The sequence below is a fragment of the Acanthaster planci genome, linkage group LG12 (genome assembly GCF_054643075.1).
Source record: "Acanthaster planci isolate LZ-2023a linkage group LG12, COTS_SCS, whole genome shotgun sequence".
Taxonomy (NCBI): Eukaryota; Metazoa; Echinodermata; class Asteroidea; order Valvatida; family Acanthasteridae; genus Acanthaster; species Acanthaster planci.
Window position 1 is genome coordinate 1639533 of NC_141788.1, and position 27998 is coordinate 1667530.

The window sequence follows — 27998 nt, forward strand, 5'->3', positions numbered from 1 at the left end:
TAATCTTTGTGCAGAAACTATCCAAAATTATGGGGGGAAGATTCACAGAAATTTTAAAGCAATATCAATCCAATTCATTCCAAATGAAATTCATCTCCATTGTGTCCATGGATAGTATTTTTATTAAACTTAATTTAAGTTTAATTTACAGTGTATTAAAGTCCTCTCTAAGGCCAACCATATAGGCACCTGCTATTTGTTAAAGGCATATGTATCAGAACTGTATACATATTTCTGCTCCTTTAAATAAGATAATTTAGCAGTGTAAGGTATAACAAATTTATGAGCACGTACACGATATACCTCAGGCCAACTGGCTGTCTATGTAACTAGGCCTTCTTGACAGGTCAAACCTAATAAGCTTTGCAAATATGCATGATGAGAAAATGACTCACTCACTCTCTCCTGGAAGTTGTAAAACATTTACAGTCACCAATGAAAATTATTAACCAAACCACGGTGAATGTGAGCGGAGAAACCGCAGGCTGACAGACACAATACAAATTTCATCAATTCTGGGATAAGATTACCCAGCAATTACAGAATTTATGGGAAACATTTTCCTGAGGAAGACTGGGTTTGTCCCAGTTAATCGTTTACACAAAGTTCAATGACCATTTACAAATAACCCAAGGTACTCATAACTATCCTGATGTAAGCAAAATAAAGACTACACTTCTGAAAGTTTTTTTCCCTGAGACCTTTTTTCACCTGGGTCTGTAAATTAAACCTGATTCCTCTGACAATGCATAAAATTTTTAGTTTACGACGCTGTACCTTTAAATTTGAAATGCATTATTGTTAGTTCTCGGTAGAGTGACGTGAGTGCGTCATTTCAACCCTGTAAGTTTTCTTTTCACCTCTGTACTTGTCCCTCTCTCTACTTTTGATTTGGCCTGCATTCAAATTTACGATAATCTTTCTCTGTCAGACTTGCAGAATGTCTTACAAGTTTTCTCACAGTCTGCCTCCTTCCTTCCTGACTATGAACAAACGCTCTGACCTTAACATTTTCCCAAAGGAAAGCATTGACTCACACTTTGGAATCAAAATCTAAGAAAAATGGAACTGTTTGCTTGTCAAATTGCAACCCATATATATGTATCGGTAGGTGTATAATTTCTTTGAGAACTTGAGCCACTGATTGAAAAATTCCCAGAGGTTGACAAATACAAACTTGTACAAAAGGCGGGCCACATCTAAAATTCTGGGTGAAAACACAGCGGGTTGGAAAAGATTCATCAAATTGGGTTTGTAGAACCAACACCGCAAACTGAACCCTACGACGGAATGTGAAAACGTCTGCCTCCGATCTGTGTTGATATCATTTGGCATTTAGGGCAGCCTTAGCGGGAAGCCAATTCTCCACTCCAGTTGAGTCATAGAAACTTGAGCGGTGTCCAACAATTGAGTTTTGAAAGCCTTACAGAAAGCCACCAGCACTTTTCATAAGGACGGTTTCTGGGTCGGAATGTTGGATTCAAAATTTGTCCTCTGGGTATGTCCCCTAAGCAAACTATAATTTCCCATGAGACCAAATCCACTATGGCGATGTAAACTGGTCAAAAACTGTGGTTTACCCAGCAGGCTGCCATAGCTCCCAGTAGAAAGCTGCAAATCAAAAGCTAGAATCATTTTGCTTCAAATATGAATGCCAGAGACAGCTAGCAAAATGGAGCTGTTTCCTATCAAAACACCCTACCCTCAGCATACAACGTGTACATATTACTCAGCTCGTTCAATCACTGAAGAGCAGAGAGTTGTTGACAAGAGGCAGGATAAAGGACAGCAAACTGAAGGGCCAGGAAAAAGTACAGGGGAATCTATCGTATTGCTACAGCTCTTTGAGTCTATTCTGTTTTTACTTACAGGTAGATGCTAGAAGTGTTTTTTGAGATTTCTCAAAATTTATCTCCAGAAGTTTAGATTGCATGAATGGTGATTGCCTTTGCGTGGGAGTGAATGCGGCTACATGCATGGCTCACTGCAGCAACACGTATACATTTTACATGTGGGTACATACACGTACATGTACGGAGGAAAAACAAGACATGTTGACACATGTAACGGTTGCAATTTACAGCGGGCACATGAACATCAGCTGGACTGACAGCGGTAAAGTAAACAGACTGCATAATTTGAGCATGTGCTGAAATTCCTGTTTGACAGTTAAGGATGAGAAGGGAGGTGCACATGAAGAGAATAAAGCTTAGTGATCAGATTGTAGCCATGTACCCAGGCACGTACGTGTACGTGTTTGTGTACGTCCCTGTGTTTGTGCACGTTGGACGGCGCTCCAGCTGTGATCAAATTTCATGAACTGGGAACGGTCATGCTCTGTCATCATGGTCATCAGTGATCATGATTAGAAGTGACGGATGATGATTTACTGGATATCACTAAGATTTAAGATTTGTGTACGTCCCTGTGTTTGTGCATGTTGGACGGCACTCCAGCTGTGATCAAATTTCATGAACTGAGAACGGTCATGCTCTGTCATCATGGTCATCAGTGATCATGATTAGAAGTGACGGATGATGATTTACTGGATATCGCTAAGATTTAAGGTCTGTGGATAGATGAAGAAATGTAAGACTGGCTGAACAAAAATTAGACAAACCACAGAATACGTGTGGCTGCCTATTTGAATGCTTTACAGAGCACTACCATAGGCCAATCTCAAAAGTCTGCAAGCCCCTCAGAGTTACTACATCTTTTGACAAAAAGTTCGCTCAAAACTCAAAAATTGCACCTGTCTGAAATGGTTGAGATGTGCTCAAGTACTAAAGTATTCCAAATCCACTGTATAGACCACTCTCAATTCCCCTAAAACTTGTCGATGTATGGTCAGCCAAAGTTTGCAGAAACATCACCTTTTGGTCAGCTTTTGATTTTTACATGTACCTCCAATTTGTTCCAAATTGACATTTGTTCCATTAATTTTAAATAGGGTTAGATTTTCATTTAATATTTAGTTGTGCGTGTATTGTTATTCCATGTTCTGTTAGCTGTGTGGGATTTTGAACACTGTGTGAATTACATTCTTTTACTTTTGTACCGACGGCCAACCAAAGTTTCAGAACCACACATACTCACAAAAGAGAGAATCCACACGGTGTCAATGCAAACCTCATGCTCTTACCTAAAGTTTTTGCGGTCACTTGTAAGAAAAACATGACTGTGACATCAAAAGTGCACACCATATCGAACTGATATTCAAACTTAATTGTACATGTACATGTGATTTGACGGTCAATTGACAGGATTTTATAATTTATGCAGCCAGAGAGCAATGGTATCAAAGCTCAGTTTCAAAAACCTGAGTTTGTTTTAACTTTGTGAAGATTCATGCAAAGTTTTTTTGGGGGGAGGGGGGGCAGAGGAGGCCAGATTCATAGTTCTATCATTTTACTCTGTCTCAGGGGGCAGTAGGAGTGGATGACCTCCCTGTTCCTCACCAGCCACACTTGAAAACTGCCTGTCCACTCCCAGGAAATTCTAGCAATGAACACCCTTTGGTGTTACGCGTACCGGAGGCCGTATTTCCACTGCACCAAATAATTTTGACAGAAATGTAAAGACTTCTTTGCCAATGTTAAAGATTCGTGTAACAAAATTGCTGTTTGTAAATTTAATAACCAGCAGAAACTTTCCAAATCGGCCTTTGCCTGGCTGCAGGATAAGTGGGCAGATAACAAGACAAGAAACCATGCTGTGTAACTTAGGCTGACTTACATCAGCTCAACTTGCCTTGACATTCAACCAAGGATAGATCCTGGCACACTTTCCCCATTCGAGATCAAGAGATGCCTCCACCTTTTGGGTTTTCCAACAAAACCACAAAAGTGTAACAATAATGAGTTTTAAGGAACAGACATCCAACCCTTATCTACTCTCCTATTGAGGGTAAACAAACCATCACCTTATTGGCCTTTGAAAAGTCTGGAGCCTTTTAACTTCCACAATGTACCAGTGGAACTAATTCCATACGCCTGAGGACCCTCTCTAGTGGTCAGCAGAGTGGTTTGACCATGGGATAAACGTTTGGGGTTTCCTCTTGTATGACCTTGTTTATCTTTCATGCTTCAATTCTCAGATTGAGGCCAGTGATAGCTTTAGGGAGTGTTCTGATCAATGAAGTGTGACCCGTGCACTAGTACCATGGTTCATATCATGTACAGTACATGTACATTTCCGCCAGAAAAAAAAACCTGTACATATGGTTTTTTCATTTATGGGAAATGACTTACAAGTTTTCTGTTTTACGTTTCTGATGCATTTTATTTTTTTTTTTAAATGTAACATACATGTACGTAAAATAATTTATTTTATCAACCAGTGCACAGCATGGTATCATTATTTACCTAACCTTCACCAGTTTCAACCTTTGCCAAATTGCTAACTAAGAACCTAGGTCCAACGGCCTGTGTTGAAATCAGTCACACATGTAGCATGGAAGAGTTTAAATGGATTGTTTTTCCACCTGTGCATTTTTGTTTCCGTATACTGTAGGGAGGAAAACAGACAGAATTCTAAAATTAAATCTACCCCGGAGCTTACCAGCATAATGCCATGATACCAGAATCTCATTCAATCACCACAGTGATTACAATCATGATTTTACTCCTGTGATAATAAACTACCATTACCAAACTCTCCGTTGACTGCCCACATTACATGCAAATAATTTGTGTGCCCATCTGTGGATTGGCATAGGCCTAGACTTTGCCTCTACATGTATTTCTATAACCCTACCAGTACACACAATGTGCCTTCTTTCACATCCACAGAAAAAAGCATATTTTGCGTTAACTTTGTAGCACAGGAATTTTGGAAATTCCACATACGTACAACACTACTTTTCCCTTAAAATGTTATAACTGCCGTCAGAATGTGATAACATGTCCTCAAAAGTTAACTTTAGCGAAGAAAATTCTGAAGCATTTAGGCCTACTTAAAAACACTGAAGGTTTGTGCACAGGGGCATTAAGTGTTGTCAGTATATGGAACTCATTCCAGAATTTTATTGGATTTCCCAGTTTGGTGAGGATTTTACGGAATCAAGTGTCCCCACTTGCCAAGATGTGAATTTAGAGTTCCATACAGACAGCACTAATTTTTCACTGCAGTGATCAGTGGGGATCAGGTCAACTCGGACCCAAACCAACTCGGACACATTCCAACTCGGACCCATGCCAACTCGGACCCACGACCAACTCGGACCCACGCCAACTCGGACCCAATACTAACTCGGACCCACGACCATCTCGGACCCACAACCAACTCGGACCCACGCCAACTCGGACCCACGCCGTTTCGGACCCACCTCGAGTCAACTCGGACCCATTGAGTCTTATGGTTGCATCACACCAAATACGCGCCCGTAGACCGGAAATTCAAGATTATGGACAGATCGGTCACTTTTCGTTTCAATTTTATGAACTTTTCTATTCGCCTTTTCCCGAAGATACCCCCCAATATTAGTAAAACTATGCGCTTATATGAATGTAGCCGCCTGCCTCTATCCAAAATAGGCCCGCATTGTGTGGCTCTTTGTGAAAGAAATACTCTGAACCGGAATTTATCAATCCGAAATTCGGGATTTGTATAAATAATTCTATGACCCCTCGTGATTATGGCACGTCTTATTGTAGAAAATAGGAAACTGTGGGATCAAAAAATATTAATAATGAGCTCGCGAGCAGACATACGACGCTTCAAAACCGTCTCCAAGTTTAAGCCACTTGAATAGGAAATATTCCACATTTTTATTTTAAAATGATTTGATTTGTGTTGTTCGAAATTACCAACCTATTTGCGTTATTTGGACAGTCAGTTAAGGCCTGTATGGATGAATTCCTCCATCTGCCTAAATCTTGCCGGTATTTGGGGGGGGGATGGGGCAAGGTGGAGGTGAAAGACTTGCCAGGCCAAAAAAATTGAAAAGTGAGGTGGGGGATAACACCATGAGACACTATAAAAGGTCAATGTTCGTGACATTGATGTATATCTGCAGTATCTGTTGTATGTATGCAGCATCTCTTATGTACATCAGAAGGGCCTATCTGTGGCTTTTTATTGCAACAAAACTTTGGGGGCTGTTTGGTGAAAGTTGATTCGATTTCTGCTGGTGATCTGGATCTGGAAAACAGAGAAATTCTCGGAAGCCTGTGCCACTGTCTCCGTGCATAACCTGTAGAGAGGACGTTACAGCTTGGCAGCATGCAGTGCAAAAGTGTCATTTACCAAATGCTAAAATGTAAAAAAGGACAAAATAAAAATTTTCAACAAGTTAATCACGGTCCTGGGGTTGGGTCCGAGTTGACTCAGGGTGGGTCCGAGTTGGTCGTGGGTCCGAGTTGGTATTGGGTCCGAGTTGGTCGTGGGTCCGGGTTAGTATTGGGGCCGAGTTGACATGGGTCCGAGTTGGCATGGGTCCGAGTTGGCATGGGTCCGAGTTGGTTTGGGTCCGAGTTGACTCGAAACCGATCAGTGCTATATTGGCCATCTGAAAGCAATAGTGTGTTACTAAAAGTCAAATTTAGCAGTGGAAATATTGAGATATTGTGTCAAATATTCCCAGTGTGTCCCGTTCAGTCTCTACTAAGGTATATCTACGGGTGTAGGAACCATGCTTACACCCTTTATTAAAGGTGAATAGTCGACGCCAACTTCTCCCGTATGATGCGTTGGTTCTCCCACCGTACACGTACATGTACGTGTGGGCTATATCACAAACGTGATCTCTGTCACAGAAAAGTTCCGAATCTGTCCCGGACTGAGATGAGAAAACACTCTTTCACATTTTCACACAGAAAAACAGGCCAATCAAAACATCGAGGACTGAATAAGTGAAAGGAAACCTACAACTGTAATAAGCTTCAGTCTAAATAGGTGTTCTTTTAAAATAAAATTTAGAAAAGTAAATGGAACACTCACCGTGCTACCGTGCAGGTGTCGCAAATTAAGTGGCATTTCACGTTATGATGGCAGAAGTCATTCCACCAATATTGGAAGTACAGCTAAAAGAATTGCGCCCTCTCTTGGCTCATCGCTTTCTTAATGCCCTAGCTCCCGTGACAGCCGCGTTCAAAAATTAATCCATTATTGGGCTTTGAGAACAAAACAAAACAAAACCGGCCCGTGCCAAAAGCTTTTGAAAAGATACTTCTTTTGTGACAATTTGAGTCAGTTGCATGATTACCATAAGATTTTCGATTCCCACGGTCCAATTTCTTCAATCTGAGTAGTGTCTTCTCGGCCCGGGGAGGACTCAGTTATGCTTATAAATATTTTTACCGAAAAACAAAACAGGTGCAGAAGACGGGATGTCATTAGATACGCTTTTAATTATCTATATTCAGCCAACACATCACGTTATTTCTGTAATATTTAGCAAATCTTTATACGTGTATATACGATTGCTTTCCTGTAACACGTTAAAGTCGTAAAGATGGTGGGTTGTGGGAAACGGATGGTGACGAACTATAGGAACTTAACTACCAAAGTGGAGGCATATTATCGTTTGTTTAAACTGCCACCGCAAATTAAACTTTAAGCTTTGTAACTTACTTTTACGAAGACAAACACTGCATTGAACTCAAACTTTTTAAAACGAATTTCTCCCCTTCTCTTAACACTGCTAGTAATTATAAAAAAATTAAAATTAAACATTATTTTTATCTGTAATGCTGACTTGATACAAAATTGAAACAATTAACAAAATAAAAAACCACAATACGTTTCATTACACTCAATCTGAATTCTAAACTATGCATATTAATTTTTCAGCTGATTATTGAGCATAATTGAGCAAATGTTTGTATACATGTGGATATTCTCCACAAGGATTTTTATGGGATAATATTTTTATGGTCTAAATCAAAATGTAAAACACTACTATCCGATAACAAAACGTTAATTAATATGAAGCAACAACCTGACTAAATCGAATATTCCTTGAAACATGTCAAATGGACTCTAAAATTTTTCATCTCCCATTTACAATTATAACTAAACATGTGATGTCAAATTTACATAATTCATTATAAATCATATAGCATCTAATTAATTGTATGAGGTTTTATATTTGTTTTATGTTTTATAATTTCATTTTTTATGTTTTATGCAATCCATACCGAATTAAGTATTGTTATTAGTAAGATTCCGAACTAAAGACAGCTTCTTGGATAAGCATAGATCCTGACAAACATCAACTGAGCATATATTTTTGCTGTGGTATTTAGAAATAAAATGTCCTCGTCGCAGGTCACAGGAACACGATTATGAAGTATCGTGCGCAATGGGAAGAATAAGCTAAACTACAAGCAAGCCTATGAATAATGAAATTATTATTAAATTTCGTTTAAGTATTGCTGCAGCAATATCAAAATACACACTTCTTGCAAGATTCTTTTGGTTGTAAATGAAGGATTTTTTTCTCCAGTCATATAATGTTGGCATAACCATAGCTGAATCCATAAGTATACAAATTATTCAGAAATGCTAAGGAGAAAAGTCTAAACGTAGGTCGACAGGACCATCGTGAAATCACTTTAGAAGTTTATTTCCTGAAATCTGACCTTCTCTGACCATTTTTCCCGTATTTATAACGTACGTAAAGATTTTTTTCTGGGTAAAAGAATCATTAAAAATGTAAATCGAACACAGAATAAAACGCAGAAATAGAAAGAGCCACGTAATAATTCAAAGTGGCCTAACGCTTTAAACAAAACCTTGGAGTGCTTCACAAACCCTGGGTTTCCCATCCAGTTCACATCAAACAAATAATCCGGGACATCCCCTGCACTAGACACTTAAAAACCATACATTTCATGCGAAAATCGCGTCGTCTGACACACACAGTGATTAAGGTGACCCAGCCCAGTAAATTCAGAACAATGGATGATGACGTCATGGTAGGAGCACAGAGAATAATACTATTCAAAAGCACATCTAACCGCTGTAAATTCGACTTGCAGGTATTACTCCAAGCTAAATCACAGTATAGCAAACTGGGGAGAAATGAATTTTTTTGCTATGAAATTAAGGGAGTCAAAAGGAAGCATACTGACCTCGTTGAGAATGCCAATATGCTTGTTAACTTTAGAGATAATATGGTCAATGTGATGGGTCCATTTTAAATTACAATTGATGTATATCCCAGATACCTTAAACATGAAACCTGCTCAACATTATTGACATTTACATTAATATTATGTTGTCCATTTCTGGCAAGCCTTTGGGCTGAGCTAATCAGCATACAATTGGATTTGCTGGCATTCAGACAAAGTCTGTTATTACAGAGCCACTGAGAAATACTTTTCACATCTTGATTCTCTAGATATCTTTTATCTCGATTAAAAGGTTGATCGCAGAGGCATCAAAGAGTTGTAAAGCAAACAGTTATTGTAAATAATCATTGCAGAAACACTTGCTGACATCATCAAATTAGTTCATAGAGCACAGTCACACGCGATTTCAAAGGTGGGAAAATCTTTTAGGCATTTCATTACCGGTATCACCTCCATGAAACCTCCATTAGGCATCGTCGAACTCCTGCTTGATGACAAAGTTCTCGTAGACAGTCGAAGACACGTAAAGCTGTAAAATTAAAATCAAAATCATACTCAAAATCAAAATCAAGTATTTTAAGTATTAACGTGAAACTTTCCAAAAAGAAAACAAATGAGTTGAAATATTTAAAAAAATATTTGTCTGAAATTCCTTCACAAAGTGAAACTGAGTTTCATGCCGAAACGCGAAACACCACCTGTAGGGGTTGAGTTTCACCGTCGGCAATGAAACCGCAGTTCTCTTTATTATACATATTTTGTGGAAGCAAAATTCATCTGAGATCCTCAAGAACATACAGTCTTCAGAGGGATATTAATACTAAAAATGTTAAAAAGTTTATAAGTTGATTCACAGGTGCTTCTTTGCAGTAAATTCTGATTCAGATTGATCGAATTAATGCTTGATTATTGCACCTACGTTTGCGTCCGATCCAAAAGTCATTTCCTCTAGAATCTGGACCAGTTTTCCGAAGCTTGGTCGATTACTCGGTTGTTCCTGCCAGCAACTCAACATCACGTCGTAGCTTGATAATAAAATCGAGAATAAATACCGAGGATTAATGTACAACTACATTATCTATAACAAAGAATATCACGTAGGCCTATTAAGTTGAATTGATAAAAAACCAATCTCACTTAAAACTGAGTAAACTGACTTTTATAGTGGCAACGGAGTCGATTCCAGGGTAGAACTGTGATTGAGTACATCTTGGAAGGGTTAGTGTTGAAATGCCAAAGATCGGGGCTACATCTGTAAGCGGAAAGTTTGAAGTTTTCCTTACATATCATCGGCGCAGTTTTCCGGTTTGGGCATGCGGTATCCATCTAAGAGTCTTTGGGCAAGTGACTTGCTCTCAATGCCGGGGTACGGAGTGGAGCCTACATAGGAGAGAGCAACATTACCGATGAATGACGAGTAAAGTCGGTAACGATAGAGTCAAAGGCCTAATGAAGTCTCAACATTTATTAGCATTCAACCATGACTGTTACACAGAACCAGATTTTATGTAAGACCTATGGGTACCTACCGTGCGTCACGATCTCCCAGAGTAGGATGCCAAAGGACCACCTGTGAAGGGTGCAATGCATAGAGTAAAATATTCACCTGGTGAGAAGGCACTGTCTGGTGTTCCTTTAGTGCAATTTTGAAACTAAATAAACTGACTCCAGATGCACAGCAAAAGAAGTCATGACTCCTGTTCAGTATTCGAAAACAAAAAAACACTTAAAACGTCAAGAAACACTGTAAATAAAAACAATCGCGCTTGATCTCGATTTGAACCAAGTATTCATCTATATCGCACTGTATACATGTATCTTAACCAATGCTAGAAAAGACGACGAGACTTTCTAATGAATGATTTGCGGTTATCCTGACGTTTTTCTCTATGACGTGTCTTAGTTTAGTGTTCTTTCAAAAGGCAGATCTCGTGGACGGAACTACAAGATTGTTCCAGGGATAAACTAGTTATCATCATCATAGGGTCAATTGTATTCTTCGAAAACTTTCTTAAATTGAAAGTCCAGTTCTCTCCAACTTTTCACATAATAAAGTGTCAGCTTTGACTTACACATCACTCTTGGACTTGTACACTCTAAGTGTCAAAGACTCCAGGGCCAACCAGCGAACGGGAATCCTGGTCTACAGAAATAACAGTACCGGTGCATAAAACCATAGTTACCAACATAACTAATCATGAATGGCGGACTTAAAAAATTGAATAAAAAAAACTTTTCAAAGCGTAAACAATGTTCTTATTTTAAAATTTACCTCATTTGAGAGACTAAGATCATGATTTTTATTACCGAAAGGCTCAATTTTTTTTACAACCACTGAAGTCTCGTCCTGATTAGCAACTTTACCGAAGAGTTTTGGACATAGACGTCTTGTCCTCTTGAAAGGCCAAAATCGGAAACTTTAGCGGTCATGTCGTCAGAAAGCAGTATGTTCCTTGCAGCCAAGTCGCGGTGAATTATCTGAAAAATTGTCAAGATGATAATAGGCTCATACTGACATTACTCACAGAATAAGCGAGAGAGCATTTTGGCGCTATGACACCAAAGACGTATGTAATAATCACAGACTATATAAACTATTTACAGTAATGTTTTCAAGCAGCTACGTAAAGCAAGATATTCAAAAAGGTTCCATTCCACTTTTTCTTTATTTATACACGGTTTCAAAATTTTATTCACCAAGCAATGTCGCAAGGTGTGTGTATTTACCTCTGCGTGCCTTGTTCTCCCGAGTCTAATGCGTAACTTACCCCAGTCACCGATAGGTGCTCCATTCCCTTGGCAACGTCCAGGCCAAATTTCAGAAGGTTTTCCGATGTCAGCGTTGACATGCGCTTTTTAGAGTTAGCTGCCCCTTGATTTGGTCTGGTGTTCCTAAGGTAATCCCGCAGGTTTCCAGTAGGAAGATACTCGAGTGCCATGTACAGAACCCCTATCCACACAATAACAGTGACAATAACTTCGGCTACATCTAATTTATCGAAGAAAATGTTCCTAAAATTACCAACAATTTACTCATAGCTTTCCAAACACATTGGCCGCTGATCGTAGCTACAAAGCCACTCAGGGCTTAAGTTCTTAGAGCCTTTGAAAGGTTTCTTTTGATTTTAAAGCAAGTTCTGAAAACAAGAAAGCAATTAAGAGAGAAGGTGGAAATTTCAAGTACCTTGTTGGAAGCATGCGCCAAGTAGACCAACCACATTAGGGTGTGGCTTGATCTTCGTCATTGTCTGAAGTTCCTTTTTGAAATCTTCCCAGGCAGTTTCGGGGGCAGTCTCTGTAAGCAAACAATAAGATATGATTGAATTACTCGATGATATAACACAATTCTCTTCAACATTCCCGTACAAAATGCAGAAATGAAACGTTTCTTTTCGGTTTATTCGTAAGGTACATGTGATGCAAGAGGGGAACAATGAATGATCTGGGTGCAAGCTATAGTCGGGTAACAGGTATAGGGTTTACACTTTGTCACCGCATATTGCATTTATCTAATTAGTATACTGGTTTCGAAGTCCTACCTTTCAGTGTTTTGATTGCTGCTTTAATGACTTTGCCGTCCATCTTGACTCCCCCTGCACGCACCTCACCAAAGTTGCCAGTTCCAAGAATCACATCTTCTACGATAAAATCCTCCCATCTGATTTCATAGGCAGACGCCCAACTTGGAAGAAGTCCGATATCTTCATAGTCGTCTTTGTCGCTGTTGCCCGCATTGTCAATGTCCACAGTCGGTGTGTCAATTTCCTTAGGTTTGGGAGTAAGAGCCTCACAGAGAAGAAGGAAACGAAACAGAGCTTGCAAATAAATGTAAGAATCGGGTTTTGTATTTTTTTTTATAGTTTTCAGTAAATTTCGATACTTTAAACACGCAACGCAAAATAAAAGGTGTCAAATACTTTCCTGAAACCTACCACTTGGACATTTTCAGGGGCCCGGAAACGTGCTTTCCGTCTTTTCCACACGATGAGGATGGTCACAATAAACACCACTAGGACACACACGATGACTCCTAGTGCAACAGCAGTGGTAGTTGGTCCCGAATTGGCTTGTTGAACTTGAAACAATAACGAGAGGTTGAATAGCATGCGTAAAACTGTTTATCTTAACGCAGAAATTTCAATAAACATTATTCTTGCCTTTTAGAAATCTTACCTCTGACGGTCAGTGGTTCTGAATATTCCACATTGGCTTCCTATAACGTAAAAAATTACAGCGTCAAGTGAAATTTACGTCTTATTTTATGACAACTGAAAAAGTTGAGAAAATTGTTTATTTATGTCCTTATCAAAAAACGAAGTGGAGTTACAACTTCAAAGCTTCCATGGAAACTAGACAATTATTTCAAACAAGTGCGCATGACATCAAACGTACGGGATGCATTTTTGTGGAGGCGGAATTTGTATTCACTTTAAGACACCTATAGATCAAGTTAAGTACCGTCTTACCCATATAGGTCTATTTTAAGCTCTAATACATCCATACAAATTCCAATTTTCCATACGGATGCTGTTCTTTGCTTTTCATATAGAATGCATATATACCGTCTCGTTGCCCCTGCTGACTGATCCAACACGAATGTTGTACACAGCGCCCCTCTGTAGCGGTGCGTTGTAGTAGCCACCGTACAGTTTGGCGTCCCCCACAACAAATCTATCGGGCACGCCCCCTTTGGGAAATTCAGCCGCAATGTAGTCATCCGGGGAATCTTGGAAATGTTTTGGAATGAGAACATCCCTCTTAGTCACAGGTGAAGACCTAGCTTTCTTAACTTGAACAACGTACGATCTGCATTAAAAACGAATAAGTTGCTCGTTAGAATGCAAGTCAAAATACAAAAAGGACATTTTTAAACTGCTCTGGAATTTTGAACCTAATACTCACTCGATGAATTCATCTCCAGGTACCGCCCGAATTATACCAATAATGGCCGTAGTGTCTGTGACATCGTCTGAGTATGATATCGGTTGCGGTGGTGCAGGGAGAACTGTGTTTGAAATGAACGGTGCGTTCTTTAAATTGGTGATTCATGTATTTCAAACATACAGCATTTTCTCGAGTCAAATTCCACATGCAGGTATAGGCCTATGTCACGTAATGAAGCAGCAATTAAACGTATGCATTTTTTGACCTATAACAAAATCGAAAATTTCTTTATGCATTCCTGGTGTATTTTTTAAAACTTAATTTCCTTTTTTAAGTTTCTCTTCCATAAATAGTTTGGCCATTAGCTGTCAGCTTATCACATTTGTGATTACTTAGGATCAAAATGTAGACAACAGCAGCTTACCTGAGGATGGTTTGGTATAAACCTCCAAAATTTGGCCGGGTCCAATAAACAACTCATTCTCAACAGACACTCTGAACTCATACTTTGTTCCAGGTTCTAGATTTTCTGTCCGGAATGAAGCCCTCGGCACTTCCTTCCTGATGTATTCATCAGCAGGGGTAAAATCTGGTTGATAAGGTTTCTCTAAGGCTCTGTATTCAGCCTGGTAATGTGAACATGGCTCGCATTAATGTACGCTTGAATACTCAGATAACTAGAACTACCGTAAGTTAAGGCTTCATGGAGAGTCCATCCTCCACGGTTTACGTGTTTAACCATTACTGTGTGAATAATGATACGTGTTTGACTGTCATTTGCTGTGATTGATATTTCGAATGACTAACATGGTCGCGAGCAAACTTCCTTTCTACTCAAGCTTTAAAGTTTCTGATAAGTATTGATACGTGAATACTTTTTGTAGGCCATGGGCAACAGAATTATCCATTTCTTTGTTGAGCACACTTATCACTATCGTATATGCTTTCAATCAAACGTAACGAATGATAAAATACTTGCCACGTAGTTTTGGATTTGTCCATTAGGGCTTATTGGTGGTTCCCACTCCAAGGTGACTTTTGAATTGGTTCTGTCAGTCCATCGAAGATTCCGGACCAGACCAGGCACTAGAAAGCAAAACGAAAATAAAATAAAAACAAAAGAAATCCCACTAGTAGGCCTAATTGTTTGGCGTAAAATCGAATCTTGAAAAAAATGCATGGCGTACAGGAGCTCAAGATGTGTACCAGAATACTGGCCTGCCAATTATCCAGGCCGATTCAGAAGGTGTTTTAAATCCATCCATTCTACGAGAACAAACTCATAAGACAACCACAAAGCGATTCACGTTTGAATAATACCTCCAATTCGGGTCGTTGCGTTCACTGCATTACTCCAAGGTCCTGCACCAACTAACGTCTCAGCTTGTACCTATTAGTTCAGTCAGATAATGACGGACAGATATGAACACTCTCGTGCAGTCCAACCATTCATTTTGTTCCGAAAACAGTGGGATAAGTAAAGGATTGGAAATCGTTGCTGTTGAGATGTATTGGGGAGAATTCTTCCTTAAACAAAAGCTCTCCACCATAATGAGTTCAAAGTTTGAAAGACAAAAGCGTTTTAAGACCTGCATAAAGTAAGTAACATTCTTTTCAAGGCCCGTGATGAGGTACGTCAGTGGCTGATGTAAGTTACGATCAACCATCTGGCTTCCTGTCTGTCCACTCCTCCAGTAACGAACGTTGTAATGGGTGATGATTCCTTGTGGAGGGTTGGGCTTTGACCACTTGACTGTGATAGAAAACTCGTCCACATTCTGAATGGCGACATTTAGAGGAACCGTAGGCTCTGATAATAAAAAAAGTGTTCAATGTGATCTGTACACATTTTTTTCCAATCATTTACAGCTCAACTATTTCCAATTCACCTTCATTAAAACGTGATTTACCAGACTCCTTGTCGGGTTGTTTTTGGAAAACATGCACAAATGTGGATGATCTTGAATGGGATTTTTGGGGGATACTAAATCAATAAATTTGTCTCGCAATTTCTGAATACAAATTTAGAGAAGACGTAAATTTGTTTCAAGATTAATGTTAGATTTATTGTACCTGCTTCTAGAGTACCAGCAATCAGGCCAATGCTGTACGGTCCATCTCCTACACTGGTGTAGGCTAAGACCTGAAAACTGTATTTGGTGTAAGGAGTTAAATCATCAACGGTCGCCGACTCTTTTGAAACCACAGACAGTCGTACTTGAGCGTTTGATTCATCTTCAGTTAGCCGGTATGTGTAACCAATGATGACGCCACCTCGTCCCCCACACGGTGGCTGGCTCCAGGAAAAACTCAGGCTGCGCTGAGCTGTTAAAGTAACGGCGACTTGTGCCGGCGGTTCAGACGGTTCTTGATATAAGAAAAAGGTTGTTAATTAATTTCGAAGACGAAACGAACGCGAATTCATTCAAACCGTAATTGTTTTAGCATAGAGTCAGATATGTCAAGGCTGTAGGCATACACTACTGAAGGCAGAGGTTAACTTCAGATTAACTCACCTCTGGGGCCAGTTACAACGTCTGCTTCTTCTGCTAGTCCGTAATTTCCATCCAAAGAAGCCCTGACTCGTACCTTGTACATCGAGTTAGCCGTCAGACCAGATATTACTGTCACGTTCGTTCCAGTACACATGCAATGCAGTGAATAGGTAACTGGGCTGATGGGTTCGCAATGGTCTCTGTCACCCAAACCGTACTCCACAGAGTAAGTGGCACAATTCACTTCACGCCAGCTGAGTGTTACACTGACGGAATCGTAAGAAGTAATCCTCACAGGCGAAACGGAGAGATCTAAAAATAAATTGAACAATCACATGAGCATATCTGCACTATGTGCAATTATAAAAAAAAAAAAGCCTTTCCGCAGGTCTAATGAAGTTCTGAGTTGCGACAATGCGATTCACTAAGATTCACTAAGATGATGCTTCAAGCCAGTCATCCTAACCAAGAACCAAAATCGTACTGATTTCAGCTGTTAATTACCATTACAATAGGCCTCCAATACCGATAAACAGCAAAATGATCTAGCAATTTAGAAATAGTGGGCTTATAGTTCCACCATTTGTCCGTTGCTCTGCTTACTCGTTTGTCTTAGCGTGGTTCCAGATGTTGACACCTCAGGCCCTTGTGTGCTACTATATTGTGGGAGAATATAAACCATATAGGTTGAGTGATCCTCTAGACCAATTATGACCTGACTAGTAGTCTCTGCATCGAGTGTATTCGGAAACACTACCCGCTGCGGAGATTCGATCTTTTCACACTGCCCTCTGTTTGTCAATGCATACTCCAGTTTGTAGCCGGAGACACAGGGATCTGGTTGCCAGGAGACAAACAGCGCACGTGGGTCGTTTGGAATCACTTTCAAACCCAAAACGATATTCTCAGCTGAAGGTAAATAAAGCGCAAAATGATTAAATTGATAAGTAATTAATAAACAAAACGAAAACTCTTAAAAACTGAAAGTTGTTTTACCGCCAAGGGTTGTATCAATTCCAATAAAGGACTCGTAGAATAGAAAATCTGATGTCTGAAATGACACTGGAAACTGAAAGGTATACGCATATGTAATTTACTTTTCCATCTGTAAAAATCTTATAGTTTTACCTTATAAAACTTGCTCTTTGGGAAACAGACATAGAAACACCACACTAACAGACATCAAATAATTGTCCTAATTTAATGGATTCTGTTATTTACCTGAACACTGGCAGTTTCTTCCAAAATATGAAGTAACACAATCTAGTGGAAAAGAAAAATGGAAACCTTACTCTCTCTTCGTGTCGTTGTATACTTTTATGTTATTTTAAGTAATTCATCAGGATGAGTTAAAACACAGTTAAAAAGTTTGTCCACATTTATAATACCGCACAGACAAATGTCATTGCTGTTTAAAGTTCCTTTAGTTCCTCCATCGACAATGCCTATGATTTAGGTCCGCCTATCAACACAAAATAGTTTTGAAGCGATGATCAAACTATGGAAAAGTCCTCCCTCTTTTGCGGGAAAAGGTTTACTTCCTAGTCTTAATGCGTTTGATGCTCATAGCCAAAGTTATTGAAGCTAGATCTCTATTAACAAGTTTCACCATACAATCAATTATTTCCCATACTTCCCGAACACTCTCCCGAATCCTTCTCACACGTATCTCCTGGTGAACAGTGACATGTCTGCTTGCAGCTAGCTCCGTATGTTCCGTCTTTGCACTCTAAACAGAAAGCCACAATTTTGACGCAACTGCATTAAACTGCAAAATTACGCTAATCCCACGGGCGCCATAACTGCGGTGGCACCTCATTCACACGCACTTGTCAGTTAGTATTTGGTAAATGACGACACCCACGAACCACGACATGTAACGCTCGCGTACATCACCTGTGCACGAGCGCTGTGCCACCTCAGTAATGGCTTCTAATCCTGGTCGCTACATTACACTTTGTGAATTCAGTCCTAAGTGATAGAATCATAAATACGTGAATTGATTATATGTAGGAGCGGTTTCACATTTTGGATTAATATCAATTCCCCCTAAATGTGCCAAATTTTAGTCATGTTAGAAAACTATTTTTGAAAATGTGCAGATACTTATGAGCATCAAGCAGAGAACCGAGCAACTCACAGCCCCCTCAAAAATTTGTTCAGGCCTACCCTGCATGCAGTCCATTCCGGTATACCCAGCAGCACAGGAACATCCGTACGGGTCAGGAAGACAGAACAAACGACCCCGGCAAGCATCGTGGTGTGGGTCAGGGCTGTCAGAGCAGGTGTGACCGGCATCCTGGCCAAACACGTGACGCCCATGAACTAAACGTGTACCAAATGTTCACATTAAAACAACGTCTTCTCACTCTCTAAATTCCAACGACGTAGCCTTGAAAACCTTTCATATTACAAACCCATAGTGCAATGTATAAATTGCGTGTGATGAAAAGAAAGCACATACCGTTCTCGCAGTGTTCTCCGCTAAATCCTGGACCACAAACGCACCTTCCCGTTAAGTCTTCGCAGATACCTCCGTTGTAACATCGACGACAGACAGATTCACATGACGGTGGGCCCCACGTGCCGTCGGTGCATTCTGTAATGTTTTCAGATTACAAGCACCTAGAATATACCTTTGGCTCAGAAACATCACTACAAAAAAATTTCTCTCTCACGTCCTGAATTTACCTCAAAATACTTGTCCTGCATTTGGCACGTTTTTACGCTATAGCACGGCAAGGGATAACTACCTCTTACGATGAGTCTCATGAATCCATGTCGTTGTTGATTCTCTTGACCATCAGCGAAGCAGCTGTATATTCCCTCGTCAGCCTGGGTTACGCTCACAATGGACACGCTCAGCATGCCGTCCCAAATCGGCATGTCGATTCCGTTACGCTTCCATCTGTAGTTGGTGTTGGGTGAGTTCACGTCTTCCATCTGCAGTATGATTGACTCGCCAGTACTTACTGTCTGCGTTCGCTGAAGTGGACTTGTGTGAATAATATCTGATCCAAAAACATTAGCAATGAAATATCTAAACAATGACTACCTTAACCTTCCGTGCCTTAGGGGGGCCTACCTCCGAACCCGCGCTGTCGTATGCTTGTACGTCGCCTCCTTTTCTCTATTTTAGATAAGATTATTAGGCCTACTCGCTAACATTCTCTCCAGTAATAATAGCTCTTGTAATTGCTTCTCAATTGCCTTGGAAAGCAGTCTGATTTTTTAGGAACAATTAATCACAATAATCATGCACTCAGCATTTGCACTCAACACATTGCATAATTTTTGCCAAATCATCATCATCCTAGTCACAAATTTCATGTTTACTCAATACGAATAGCTCCTGATTGCTTGTGTGTTGAAGTTTAGTCAACTGTACCATCTGTGGGTAGAATGATGCTTCGTATCTTGGTCATCACGCCATTTCTATTTGCAGTACTGTAGAAGACGCCTGTTCTATCAATCCCGCCTGCTTCTGGTAAGCTAAGCAACCTGGCTTTACATCCCAAACTGGCATCGTAAAATCCAACAGCTCCTGTAGGTAGATGGTCATTGCTCCCTCCTGTTGTCAGTTGACGGCCAAAGGAGACTGCAGCTGCGATATCAGTGGGACTTTTGTACGCTGCTAAGGTAGAACCATTGTTGCCGGTGGGGCCAAGAACAGCAGGACTGGCAACCAGAGTAACATCCACTCTTCCTGATGGAGAAATAGGTGTGAAATTCATTGTTTTGTCATGTACATTCAAGTTTGGTGGTTAAAGGTGATCTGGGAGTTCTGACGGAGATGTGGGAGATAACGTTTGTAGGAGGGTCTAAATGATTTTGTTGCGACTATATTCATTTAAACCAAAAGTTGAAATCACAACTACCGATCGTTTTTAGGAAACACGGCATCTCTTTTTAAGGCATGGTGCGTGCCAATAACTGTTTATCATATTCGACATTGTTAAGCCAAACGTCCTTTGTAAAAGTGACCGTCATGTAGATTTTTGCCCAATGGAGACTTTCATTCGGCAGTTGTAACATGAAATACCGTACCCAGGTCCCTACATAACCCCTACGCTAATTAGAATAACGTCCATATTCTTTCCAAATGTCACAGATCAGATGAAACTATCGTCTTTAGAAAATAAGGGTTTCAGTAGCACAGAAGAATCAAGGTGAGGCCTCTGTAAAGAAATCTTGGCTGTAGTTTTTGTTCTGAACGATATTGAATTATTTCTCCAGTATACAAAAAAAAGAAAATTGACCGGAGAGATTATTTTGTTATTAGAGGGAACAAATCAAGCTAGCCACCTTCTACCGAATGGTTGGTTACTAAACAAAAGTGTCACAATGTGCAATAGAATGTGTAGCATTTACAGAAATGTAACAATTTAATTAAACGAAAAGATCTCCGGTTCGAGCTGGATTTTTAATATACCATCACCTTTCTTTTAAAGGACACGTAGAAAAAAATTATTGAAAATAATGACGCTGAAATTCAACGAAGATCAAGGGTAAAAAATCGGCTTGGCTCAGAGTTTACTGTCCTACCTGCGACACTGGAAGTAACCTCAAGGTCTTGGATTTCCTCAACCATGACTTCAGCCATATGAAGGCACTTATTTCTGTCACCATCCCCATTCAGTTGCACACTGACGTATCGAGCGGAGACGACTGGGTCTACCATGAAATCAATCACTGCTCCATCGGTAGCTTGACTCGAGGAGACTGATCCTATCCTCGTGTTCTGTGAGAAGTCTGATGAATCCAAACCGGCTCGCACTACGGCACCTGCCAATCTATCCCCTGCATTTGCAAATATCACGGAATACGAAAAATTTAGTAAGTTCCCTGGAAGTTTTTGAGGGAAAGGATACCACATCCCACTTATCTTATAGGCAGTATATTGAAATAGGACAAATAATTTCAGAGAAGTCACGGATCCATGATTTTTAAGACATTAACTGCTAAGTAAAAATCTTGGCACATGAAGCCAAAATTTGCAAGATCGTTGTTGTTGTCGTTGTTTTGTTTTGTTTCATGTACAATGAATTTGAATTTTCCATGCAAAAACAGTGGCGTCATTAGAGCTCAATGCCTTGTGTTTTGGAGGGGAGCCCCAATAGGTGTCTTTTTATGCGCATGTAAGAATCGACAATGGTGTTTTTTCTTCCCTACAATCTCGAACGTTTTAACTTATAATTATTCCATTTGGGAAAATCTGCCGGTAGAGGGGCTGTGTTGCCGGAATTACCCGACAAAAGCAGACATTTGCTAAATCAGAATAATAATGAAGTTTTTAAGCAGTTACCAGAGGGTGCAATATCATTCGCTTATACAACTGATGGTCGAAGCATTGAGAGATGGAGATGGACATTCAAAAACAAACAAAAACAAAACAAAAAGTTACTCCCTGCTGCAGTTCTGAATGAGAAAAGATGATACTAGAATTACTAATTGAAAAGGCTTTTAATATCCCCTACCAAGACATCTAGCCCGATCCCTCTTCCCCCAGTTTGAGATTCCTAGCTGCGCCACGCTGGAATAAATCCATGCATGGAAAGGCAGCTAAAAGGACATGCTCATGAAAACTGCCAATTCAAATCGATCTGAAATGTTGTCAACGGCAGAGAGCCTCGAGGCCAAGCATGCACAATCGCTGAAATCATGTCAAAAACTCAAACGCAAAGTACAAGAGTAATGAGAATCTTACCGTAGCCGTTTCTCCTGTTAACTATAGTGATTTTCGTCAGGCAATAGATCTCCTGGAGGTCCACCTTCCACCACTGATGTCCACCGCACTCTGAGAGAGAAATACACTTGGAAAGATTGTCGGCTTTATTTTTGAAAGTGGATGATAGGAGAGCTAGGGTATTTAAATTTAGCTGTCTTTATAAAGTTTCTTTCAATGTCTGTTCGATTCTAAATGTTCGAAGCACACTCAATACACCAAACATATCCAGCATCTCCTTTAGATCCAGCACGTTGAATGCAAGCTTTCACTTCATTTTACGTCAATTTTATTGTAAGGACGCGATGTTGTTCTTCACGCGTAAAAAAAAAGCTATAAAGCTGTCATTCTATTTTACCTACGCGTCCGAATGAAACCCAAGCAAACACTGCACGCTTAAAGGTAGTAACCACATCATTTTATCCCATGACAGCTGGACCAGACATTCCATTAAAAGGTCTATTTTTAACTTTGGGGGTAAAATCGTTGACTACTTAACGAAGTACGATTGCGCTTTAATGATGCGTAAAAGCTGGTTCATATACAGAGGAAGGTGACAGAGAAACGATTTTGACTTCGCGAAAAATGTGCAGTAAAACCTCGCTCGAGTTGAAGCTATTGGAACTAAAACTGTTTCGTGTGCAACTTTTGCGAATTCGCAGAGCGTATATTTGATCTGACGTCACGAATTCACGTGTTTTCGTTTTCACTGAAGTATCCGTCGCAAAGGCGGACGCACCACGGTTTGTAAGCTTCCATTAGAAGATCGCTGAAGTTGCACGTTAACTTCCGGTTTCATTGTTCTATGTAAACGACAATCAATACATTTTGTGCAGTGCATGTGCGGTGGGCGTGGTTTAAACTGAAGTGACGTCACGCTTACGAACCGGATAATGAACCGGCCTTAAGACTTTATTACTGACTACATTGTCTATTAATTATACTGACCAGGGGAAATCATGGCCACCTGTTACTAATGAAAGCTTTGTGAGAAACTTTCTTGAGCCATTTCATTTCCTGTTTTCCCGCAAAATTTCCTGTTTTCCCGCACAGTTCAACGACCCCAAAGTTTGGTTATTCTCTAAGAAAGACCATAAAGCGTAAAACACGTGGGTAACCCCCCCCCGGCCTTCTATTCCATTGGCTCTGGATCCATCCTTGCAGCAGACAAAATTTGTTTCAAACGTATTCTTTCATGATTGTCTTTTACTTTCAGCGATTGTAATTGATTAAACAAAGAACCTACTTGTGTGTTGAATAGTGCCGCGATCACCATCTACTGCTCTTTCCGGATCCCCTTCATTACGAAAGGTACTACTTTGTTCGGTTGGTTTGCCATGGAGGTCGATGGCCATACCTGGAATGAAGAACCGAAACGTGGTAACTAAAGTGCAAGAGGAGGAACTGAACACCGAAAAGCCTATTGTAGGCTAAGATATATTGACAGTGGTTTTATTTATGTCTTCATCGGACTTACCTTCTAACTCTGAAAAGTGTGGCCATTTTGAATTTACATTTGGAAATTTGTCTATAATAAAATGAAGTAAGTCCAATCAAATGCAGTCCACTTTTACTTGATTTTGACTTCCGTAGTGAAAATGCCTGACCAGCAGTATTTTATGCACGGTTATTTTCCGGAAGAAGTTTGAAGTTAAATAAAACGAGTACCCAGGAGAGGGTACAACACATAACATTTATTGAATATCCATAATGTCCCTCGCTACGCATCTATGAAGTCTTTTGCTTATTCCACTGTGCTTACTCACTTAGAACGGCTATTCCTTTCTTGTTTAAAAAAATTCAGTCAAATTTATAAGGAATGACTCATATTTGTACAACTTGGTATCCATATCTTTCGGGGGAAAAAATGGGAATTTTATTTTAAAAAAACACAGTCCAAATAACCATTTCCATCCGTAAAAGCATCTGCACCCCGAGACACGCGGAAAAGCCGTTTTTGATGTAATGGGGCTTCCATATAAAAAAAATCAAAAATTACATAAGCCACTGGAATGACAATTCGTCAGTTATTAATACCTTATTTAGATAGGGCAGTGTTGTTTGAGCACGTGATTCCACTATGAGCCCCCTACAAAAATGCCTGCTCGAAATACAAGTGATTGTTATAATCATTCCAATTCGCCACACAAGTGATGCCGAAGTGTCAATTAAAGTTGAAATGCATAGAAAAGAATTTAAAATAGAGTAGAAATTCTTCCTTAGAATGTAACGTTCTTCTCTTTATTTTTTTCCAGTCTACTCAAGTTCCACATGAGAGTTTTTCATACACGATTCCACCTCTGCTTAAAATACAGCGCCAAGAGGTGGATCCAAGTAGCTTACTACGAGTAAATTCCACATCGTGCTGATCTTGACAGTTTGATTGGAGGGTTAGAGACAATACAAGCTAAAATCTACAGGATTGGAAAGCATGACCAGATGCCTAATACTAAAATGTGGACAAAGACATGAGAACTCATCTTCATTAGAATAGATTAAAAACGATGCTAAATCAAATGAAATAATTATTGACAACAAAAATATCACCTTCGCCAAATGGGTTTCCGTTGCTGCTTATTATGTTTTGGCAAGTCTGTCCGTTTCCTTAATGTATGTCTATTGACTAAAAATGACACAAATCTACTAGTTTCTCCTTGTGCTGACATCCATGTAAAAAATTAACATTACCTCCGTTAAGAGAGAGAAACACGAACACAGCCGATATCCACATGGGGAGGCGTTGGACGACTCCACGATGAAACGTCATCTCTACTTTAGTTCTTAAACGCTAAAAATTTTTGTCAAGGCAATGTAAGCCCGTTTTCACGGTGGAAAGTTGATCAGCTTGGGAGCGGATTAGCTCACAGCAGTTTCACGGCCTTTTCACGTCAACATCTTGGTAGCTGATGGTCCTATTGTTATTCATAAAGTACACCGGTCCAGCTTCCCACCGTGGAAGGTGTGAAAACAGCGGTTAACTGTCCAAGCGTAATAAAAGATTAATATGATAAACATTAATATGATAAACAGCCAGGAATTAGTGCAGCAGTTACCAACAAAAGGAGCGATTGAATACCCCTGTTTAGGTCTGGAGTGTAAACTCCTCGCTCATCATGAACTCAACGGACCGTACTGTAGCAAGATCCACTGTCGCGTCAGCCCTTGACACTCATGCCTCATGCACGCTCAATCTTAACGATGCTCTGCTGGCACGGGGCCACTAAAAATTCATTGAGCCACTGCATTCTCCAAAATCCATGGCCCAACCAGCAGTGGTCATTTGAGGAACACTACCACATCTTTAAAGCTTTCCTCACATTTTATGACTCGTGTTTTAAATCACCGGCGCAGCACTTTCAAGTTCACGGTATAATTCCACAACCTGAACAGTTGTGTTTGCCTGCTTAATGTACGAGGCTCATGTGCTACATGTAAACATGTAGCTAGCGCGCGGCGCGACTGTTCATTGCACGGTCGACAGTCGTGCATACGGCACATACTCTTGTAAATGACCTGAGTAGATGTTGGCTGGTATAATTTTCTAACAATGCCAGTTTACTTATATTCCTTCCCAGTTTATATATATTCCTTCGCATGGTGCTACCGCAAGCCTTTCCACCTATTGCTGTCTTTCTCACCGTGAATAGCCTGAAATTTCATCCAATGCCAGTTTAACGTCCTCTCCCACGGACACCAATGAAACCTTTAGTGAGGTCGTGTCGTGTTGCACCTCAGGCCGATCAAGCAACATATATGTAGCCTCAAATTAAATTTGTGAACACAAAAAATACGTTACACATTTTATATATCCAACTAATCAAGTTCTGGGAAGTACACGTAACTTGTACTTACTGCGAAATCAGGTTTCTATGTGCAGCCACTTAGAGATTTGTGTGTGTACAGTGAATTGCACAACACTATTTTAAAGCATGGACTGGTTGCCGCGTTGCCATCACACCTTTTTAGGCAGTAGCACGGCGCAGCGGGAACCAGCGGAAACCTTGCATGAAGCAATATTGCGTGTTTTTCGAAACCGTGATAGCGAAATGCGAAGGGAACTTATGAAAACCACAAAACTTTCTTTCCACATGTTGTGAATGTAAAGCAGGTGTTTTGTGAAGACAGGATCCTGTCTTTCCTGGGAAAGACAGGATTGATTTTTCCTTTTTTGAGCTGTGAGAAGAGATGGATACACGTACGATGGCTCAAATTTGCCGGATGCAGCTGAAAAGTTGATAAGCACATTTTTCTTATGTAGAACCATGGAGGAAGGACACAAGTTTTTTCAGCCCAAAAATGTGACACGATTCATAAAATTCCACGAAACTTGGTGTTAGATGTCACAACACCCCCCCCCCTTGACCACATACCAGAAGACATATGGATATTTCCAACTTTTGTGGGCAAAATGCACATTGAGTGGTGAAGTTACCACACCGAATTATGGAATTGCCAAAAGACTGTGAAACTGTGTACAAAGTGGTGGAATAACAAAGCCGACAATGTAGCATCAGAGCGAGCGAGGATATAGCAACGGCGTGTACATCATTGTCCAATCTAGCAAGCGCTGTGTACATATGACATCGTGCATGGGCCGGGTTTGCCCGTCACGTTTTTCTCACTTGCCAGCCGGACCAGCAGTGATGGCTTTTTACTAGTCCTTAAGCAGAATTTTCACTAGTCCGCGTCTTCCCCCAAATTTCAACATTCTTTTTGGCACTAGTGTTTTCTGCTCCAACATCATGCATAACAGTGTGCACTCGGTGCTGACTGTTGTTTAATTGTCGATGAGTAATCATAATGGCCATGGGAATTATGAATTTCTAGAGTATTCATGAGTACAACTCTACTCAAGCAAATTAAATATAAATTACAGATATGCCAGAAAATTGAAATAACTGTTTCTGTGAGGTGACATAATTCGCGGGGAGTCGTTTTGCTGAAGTCCCTACAATGTTCTCATTCAGCTACAGGCCCTGATGTAGAGTACGAACAACCTGGCCGGGATTACATGTACATTGCAAGGATGCGAACATTTTGATTTGGGTGTTCAGTGTACATTTACACCTGTCACCACCACAGTAAGAAGACAGGTAATGGTACTTTTTACGAGGGATTCAAATAATGGGTCCGTAAAGCATTTAAAGGATTAACCCCACCGCAAAGTTAATGAGGAAGGCCCCGTAGATGGGCTCACTGCATTTTCACGGTGTTTTCACCATGTGAACTGCCATGAAGTTGCAGTGAAAAAACAATTTCACAGTGAAACTGCAAATTAACTGCAAAATCATGGTGCTGAAATTCATAGTGCAAGGGTGTCATTCGACTGATACCTGAGTGTACTGCGTTCTTACATGCTTGGGTGAACCTACATAACGTTTGTCGTTACAGTTTGGATCTTAACCCTAACTCCCTAGGGAGTGTGCAAAATCATATTAAAATTGGAGGATTCAGGACTGTTAGGGTTAATAGTTTTCTCCTGAAACGTAAATAAGCATATTGTAATACTGGACGGTATTGCAGTCCAGACTACGTCAGTATCAGAACTGTATTGTCGTGTTGTAAGTGCATGTAATTTTCCATTATTATTTCCTGGTAGAGCTTCAAGTATACGATCGTTTGACCCGGACAATATAAATATCCAGAGAGAAAGAGGAACTTCAGTTGAAAATAGCCTTAGATGAACGATAACAACTAGCAAGCATTATTCTGTTTACGGAATTACCGCTAGAAGGTATTGGTGGGACATTATTGGGGGGGGGGTGCCATTTATCTTTCCGTCTCTCAAATATGTTTGGTAGGCTTGTTATCAAACCCTTC

The 27998-nt window shown here is 40.2% G+C and overlaps 2 protein-coding genes across 4 annotated transcripts in view; both read right to left on the reverse strand.

The window, feature by feature from the left end:
- Nucleotides 1–7005, reverse strand: part of LOC110982768 (adhesion G protein-coupled receptor L2-like) — a 58674-nt gene extending 51669 nt beyond the window's left edge. The window contains exon 1 of the mRNA XM_022241409.2: nucleotides 6940–7005. The gene's annotated coding sequence lies outside the window, so the exon portion shown is untranslated. The remainder of the gene's footprint in view (nucleotides 1–6939) is intronic.
- Nucleotides 7006–7329: 324 nt separating this feature from the next.
- LOC110982812 (tyrosine-protein kinase receptor Tie-1-like) lies at nucleotides 7330–27947 on the reverse strand. 3 transcript variants are annotated; one of them, XM_087144367.1, is made up of 32 exons: nucleotides 26031–27947; nucleotides 24867–25156; nucleotides 23425–23535; nucleotides 22161–22250; nucleotides 20999–21253; nucleotides 19842–20159; nucleotides 19207–19464; nucleotides 18918–19052; nucleotides 18623–18778; nucleotides 18087–18182; nucleotides 17675–17716; nucleotides 17057–17362; nucleotides 16475–16765; nucleotides 16032–16325; nucleotides 15548–15768; nucleotides 15279–15348; nucleotides 14938–15044; nucleotides 14383–14584; nucleotides 13977–14079; nucleotides 13637–13880; nucleotides 13248–13287; nucleotides 13007–13149; nucleotides 12614–12860; nucleotides 12259–12369; nucleotides 11843–12024; nucleotides 11439–11552; nucleotides 11147–11217; nucleotides 10604–10644; nucleotides 10358–10454; nucleotides 9994–10099; nucleotides 9516–9603; nucleotides 7330–9014 (listed from the first exon to the last, which is right to left on the reverse strand). In XM_087144367.1, exons 2-31 carry the CDS (start codon nucleotides 24943–24945, stop codon nucleotides 9541–9543), a joined length of 4593 nt encoding a protein of 1530 aa, XP_087000493.1. In that variant the 5' UTR covers nucleotides 24946–25156; nucleotides 26031–27947; the 3' UTR covers nucleotides 7330–9014; nucleotides 9516–9540. The 3 variants fall into 3 exon arrangements, with proteins under 3 accessions (XP_087000493.1, XP_087000491.1, XP_087000492.1); XM_087144365.1 differs by having other exon boundaries at nucleotides 7330–9603; XM_087144366.1 differs by lacking the exon at nucleotides 26031–27947 and adding an exon at nucleotides 25817–25999 and having other exon boundaries at nucleotides 7330–9603.
- Between the last annotated feature and the right edge of the window lie 51 nt (nucleotides 27948–27998).

Excerpts from the sequence above, each read along its gene's own strand:
- LOC110982812 (XM_087144367.1), bottom strand. The coding sequence starts at position 24,945 with ATGACGTTTCATCGTGGAGTCGTCCAACGCCTCCCCATGTGGATATCG. Across the intron at positions 14,585-14,937 it reads GACAAATCCAAAACTACGTG|GCTGAATACAGAGCCTTAGA; the intron begins GCAAGTATTTTA and ends TCACATTACCAG. Across the intron at positions 10,645-11,146 it reads TACAAGTCCAAGAGTGATGT|GTGGTCCTTTGGCATCCTAC; the intron begins GTAAGTCAAAGC and ends CACCCTTCACAG.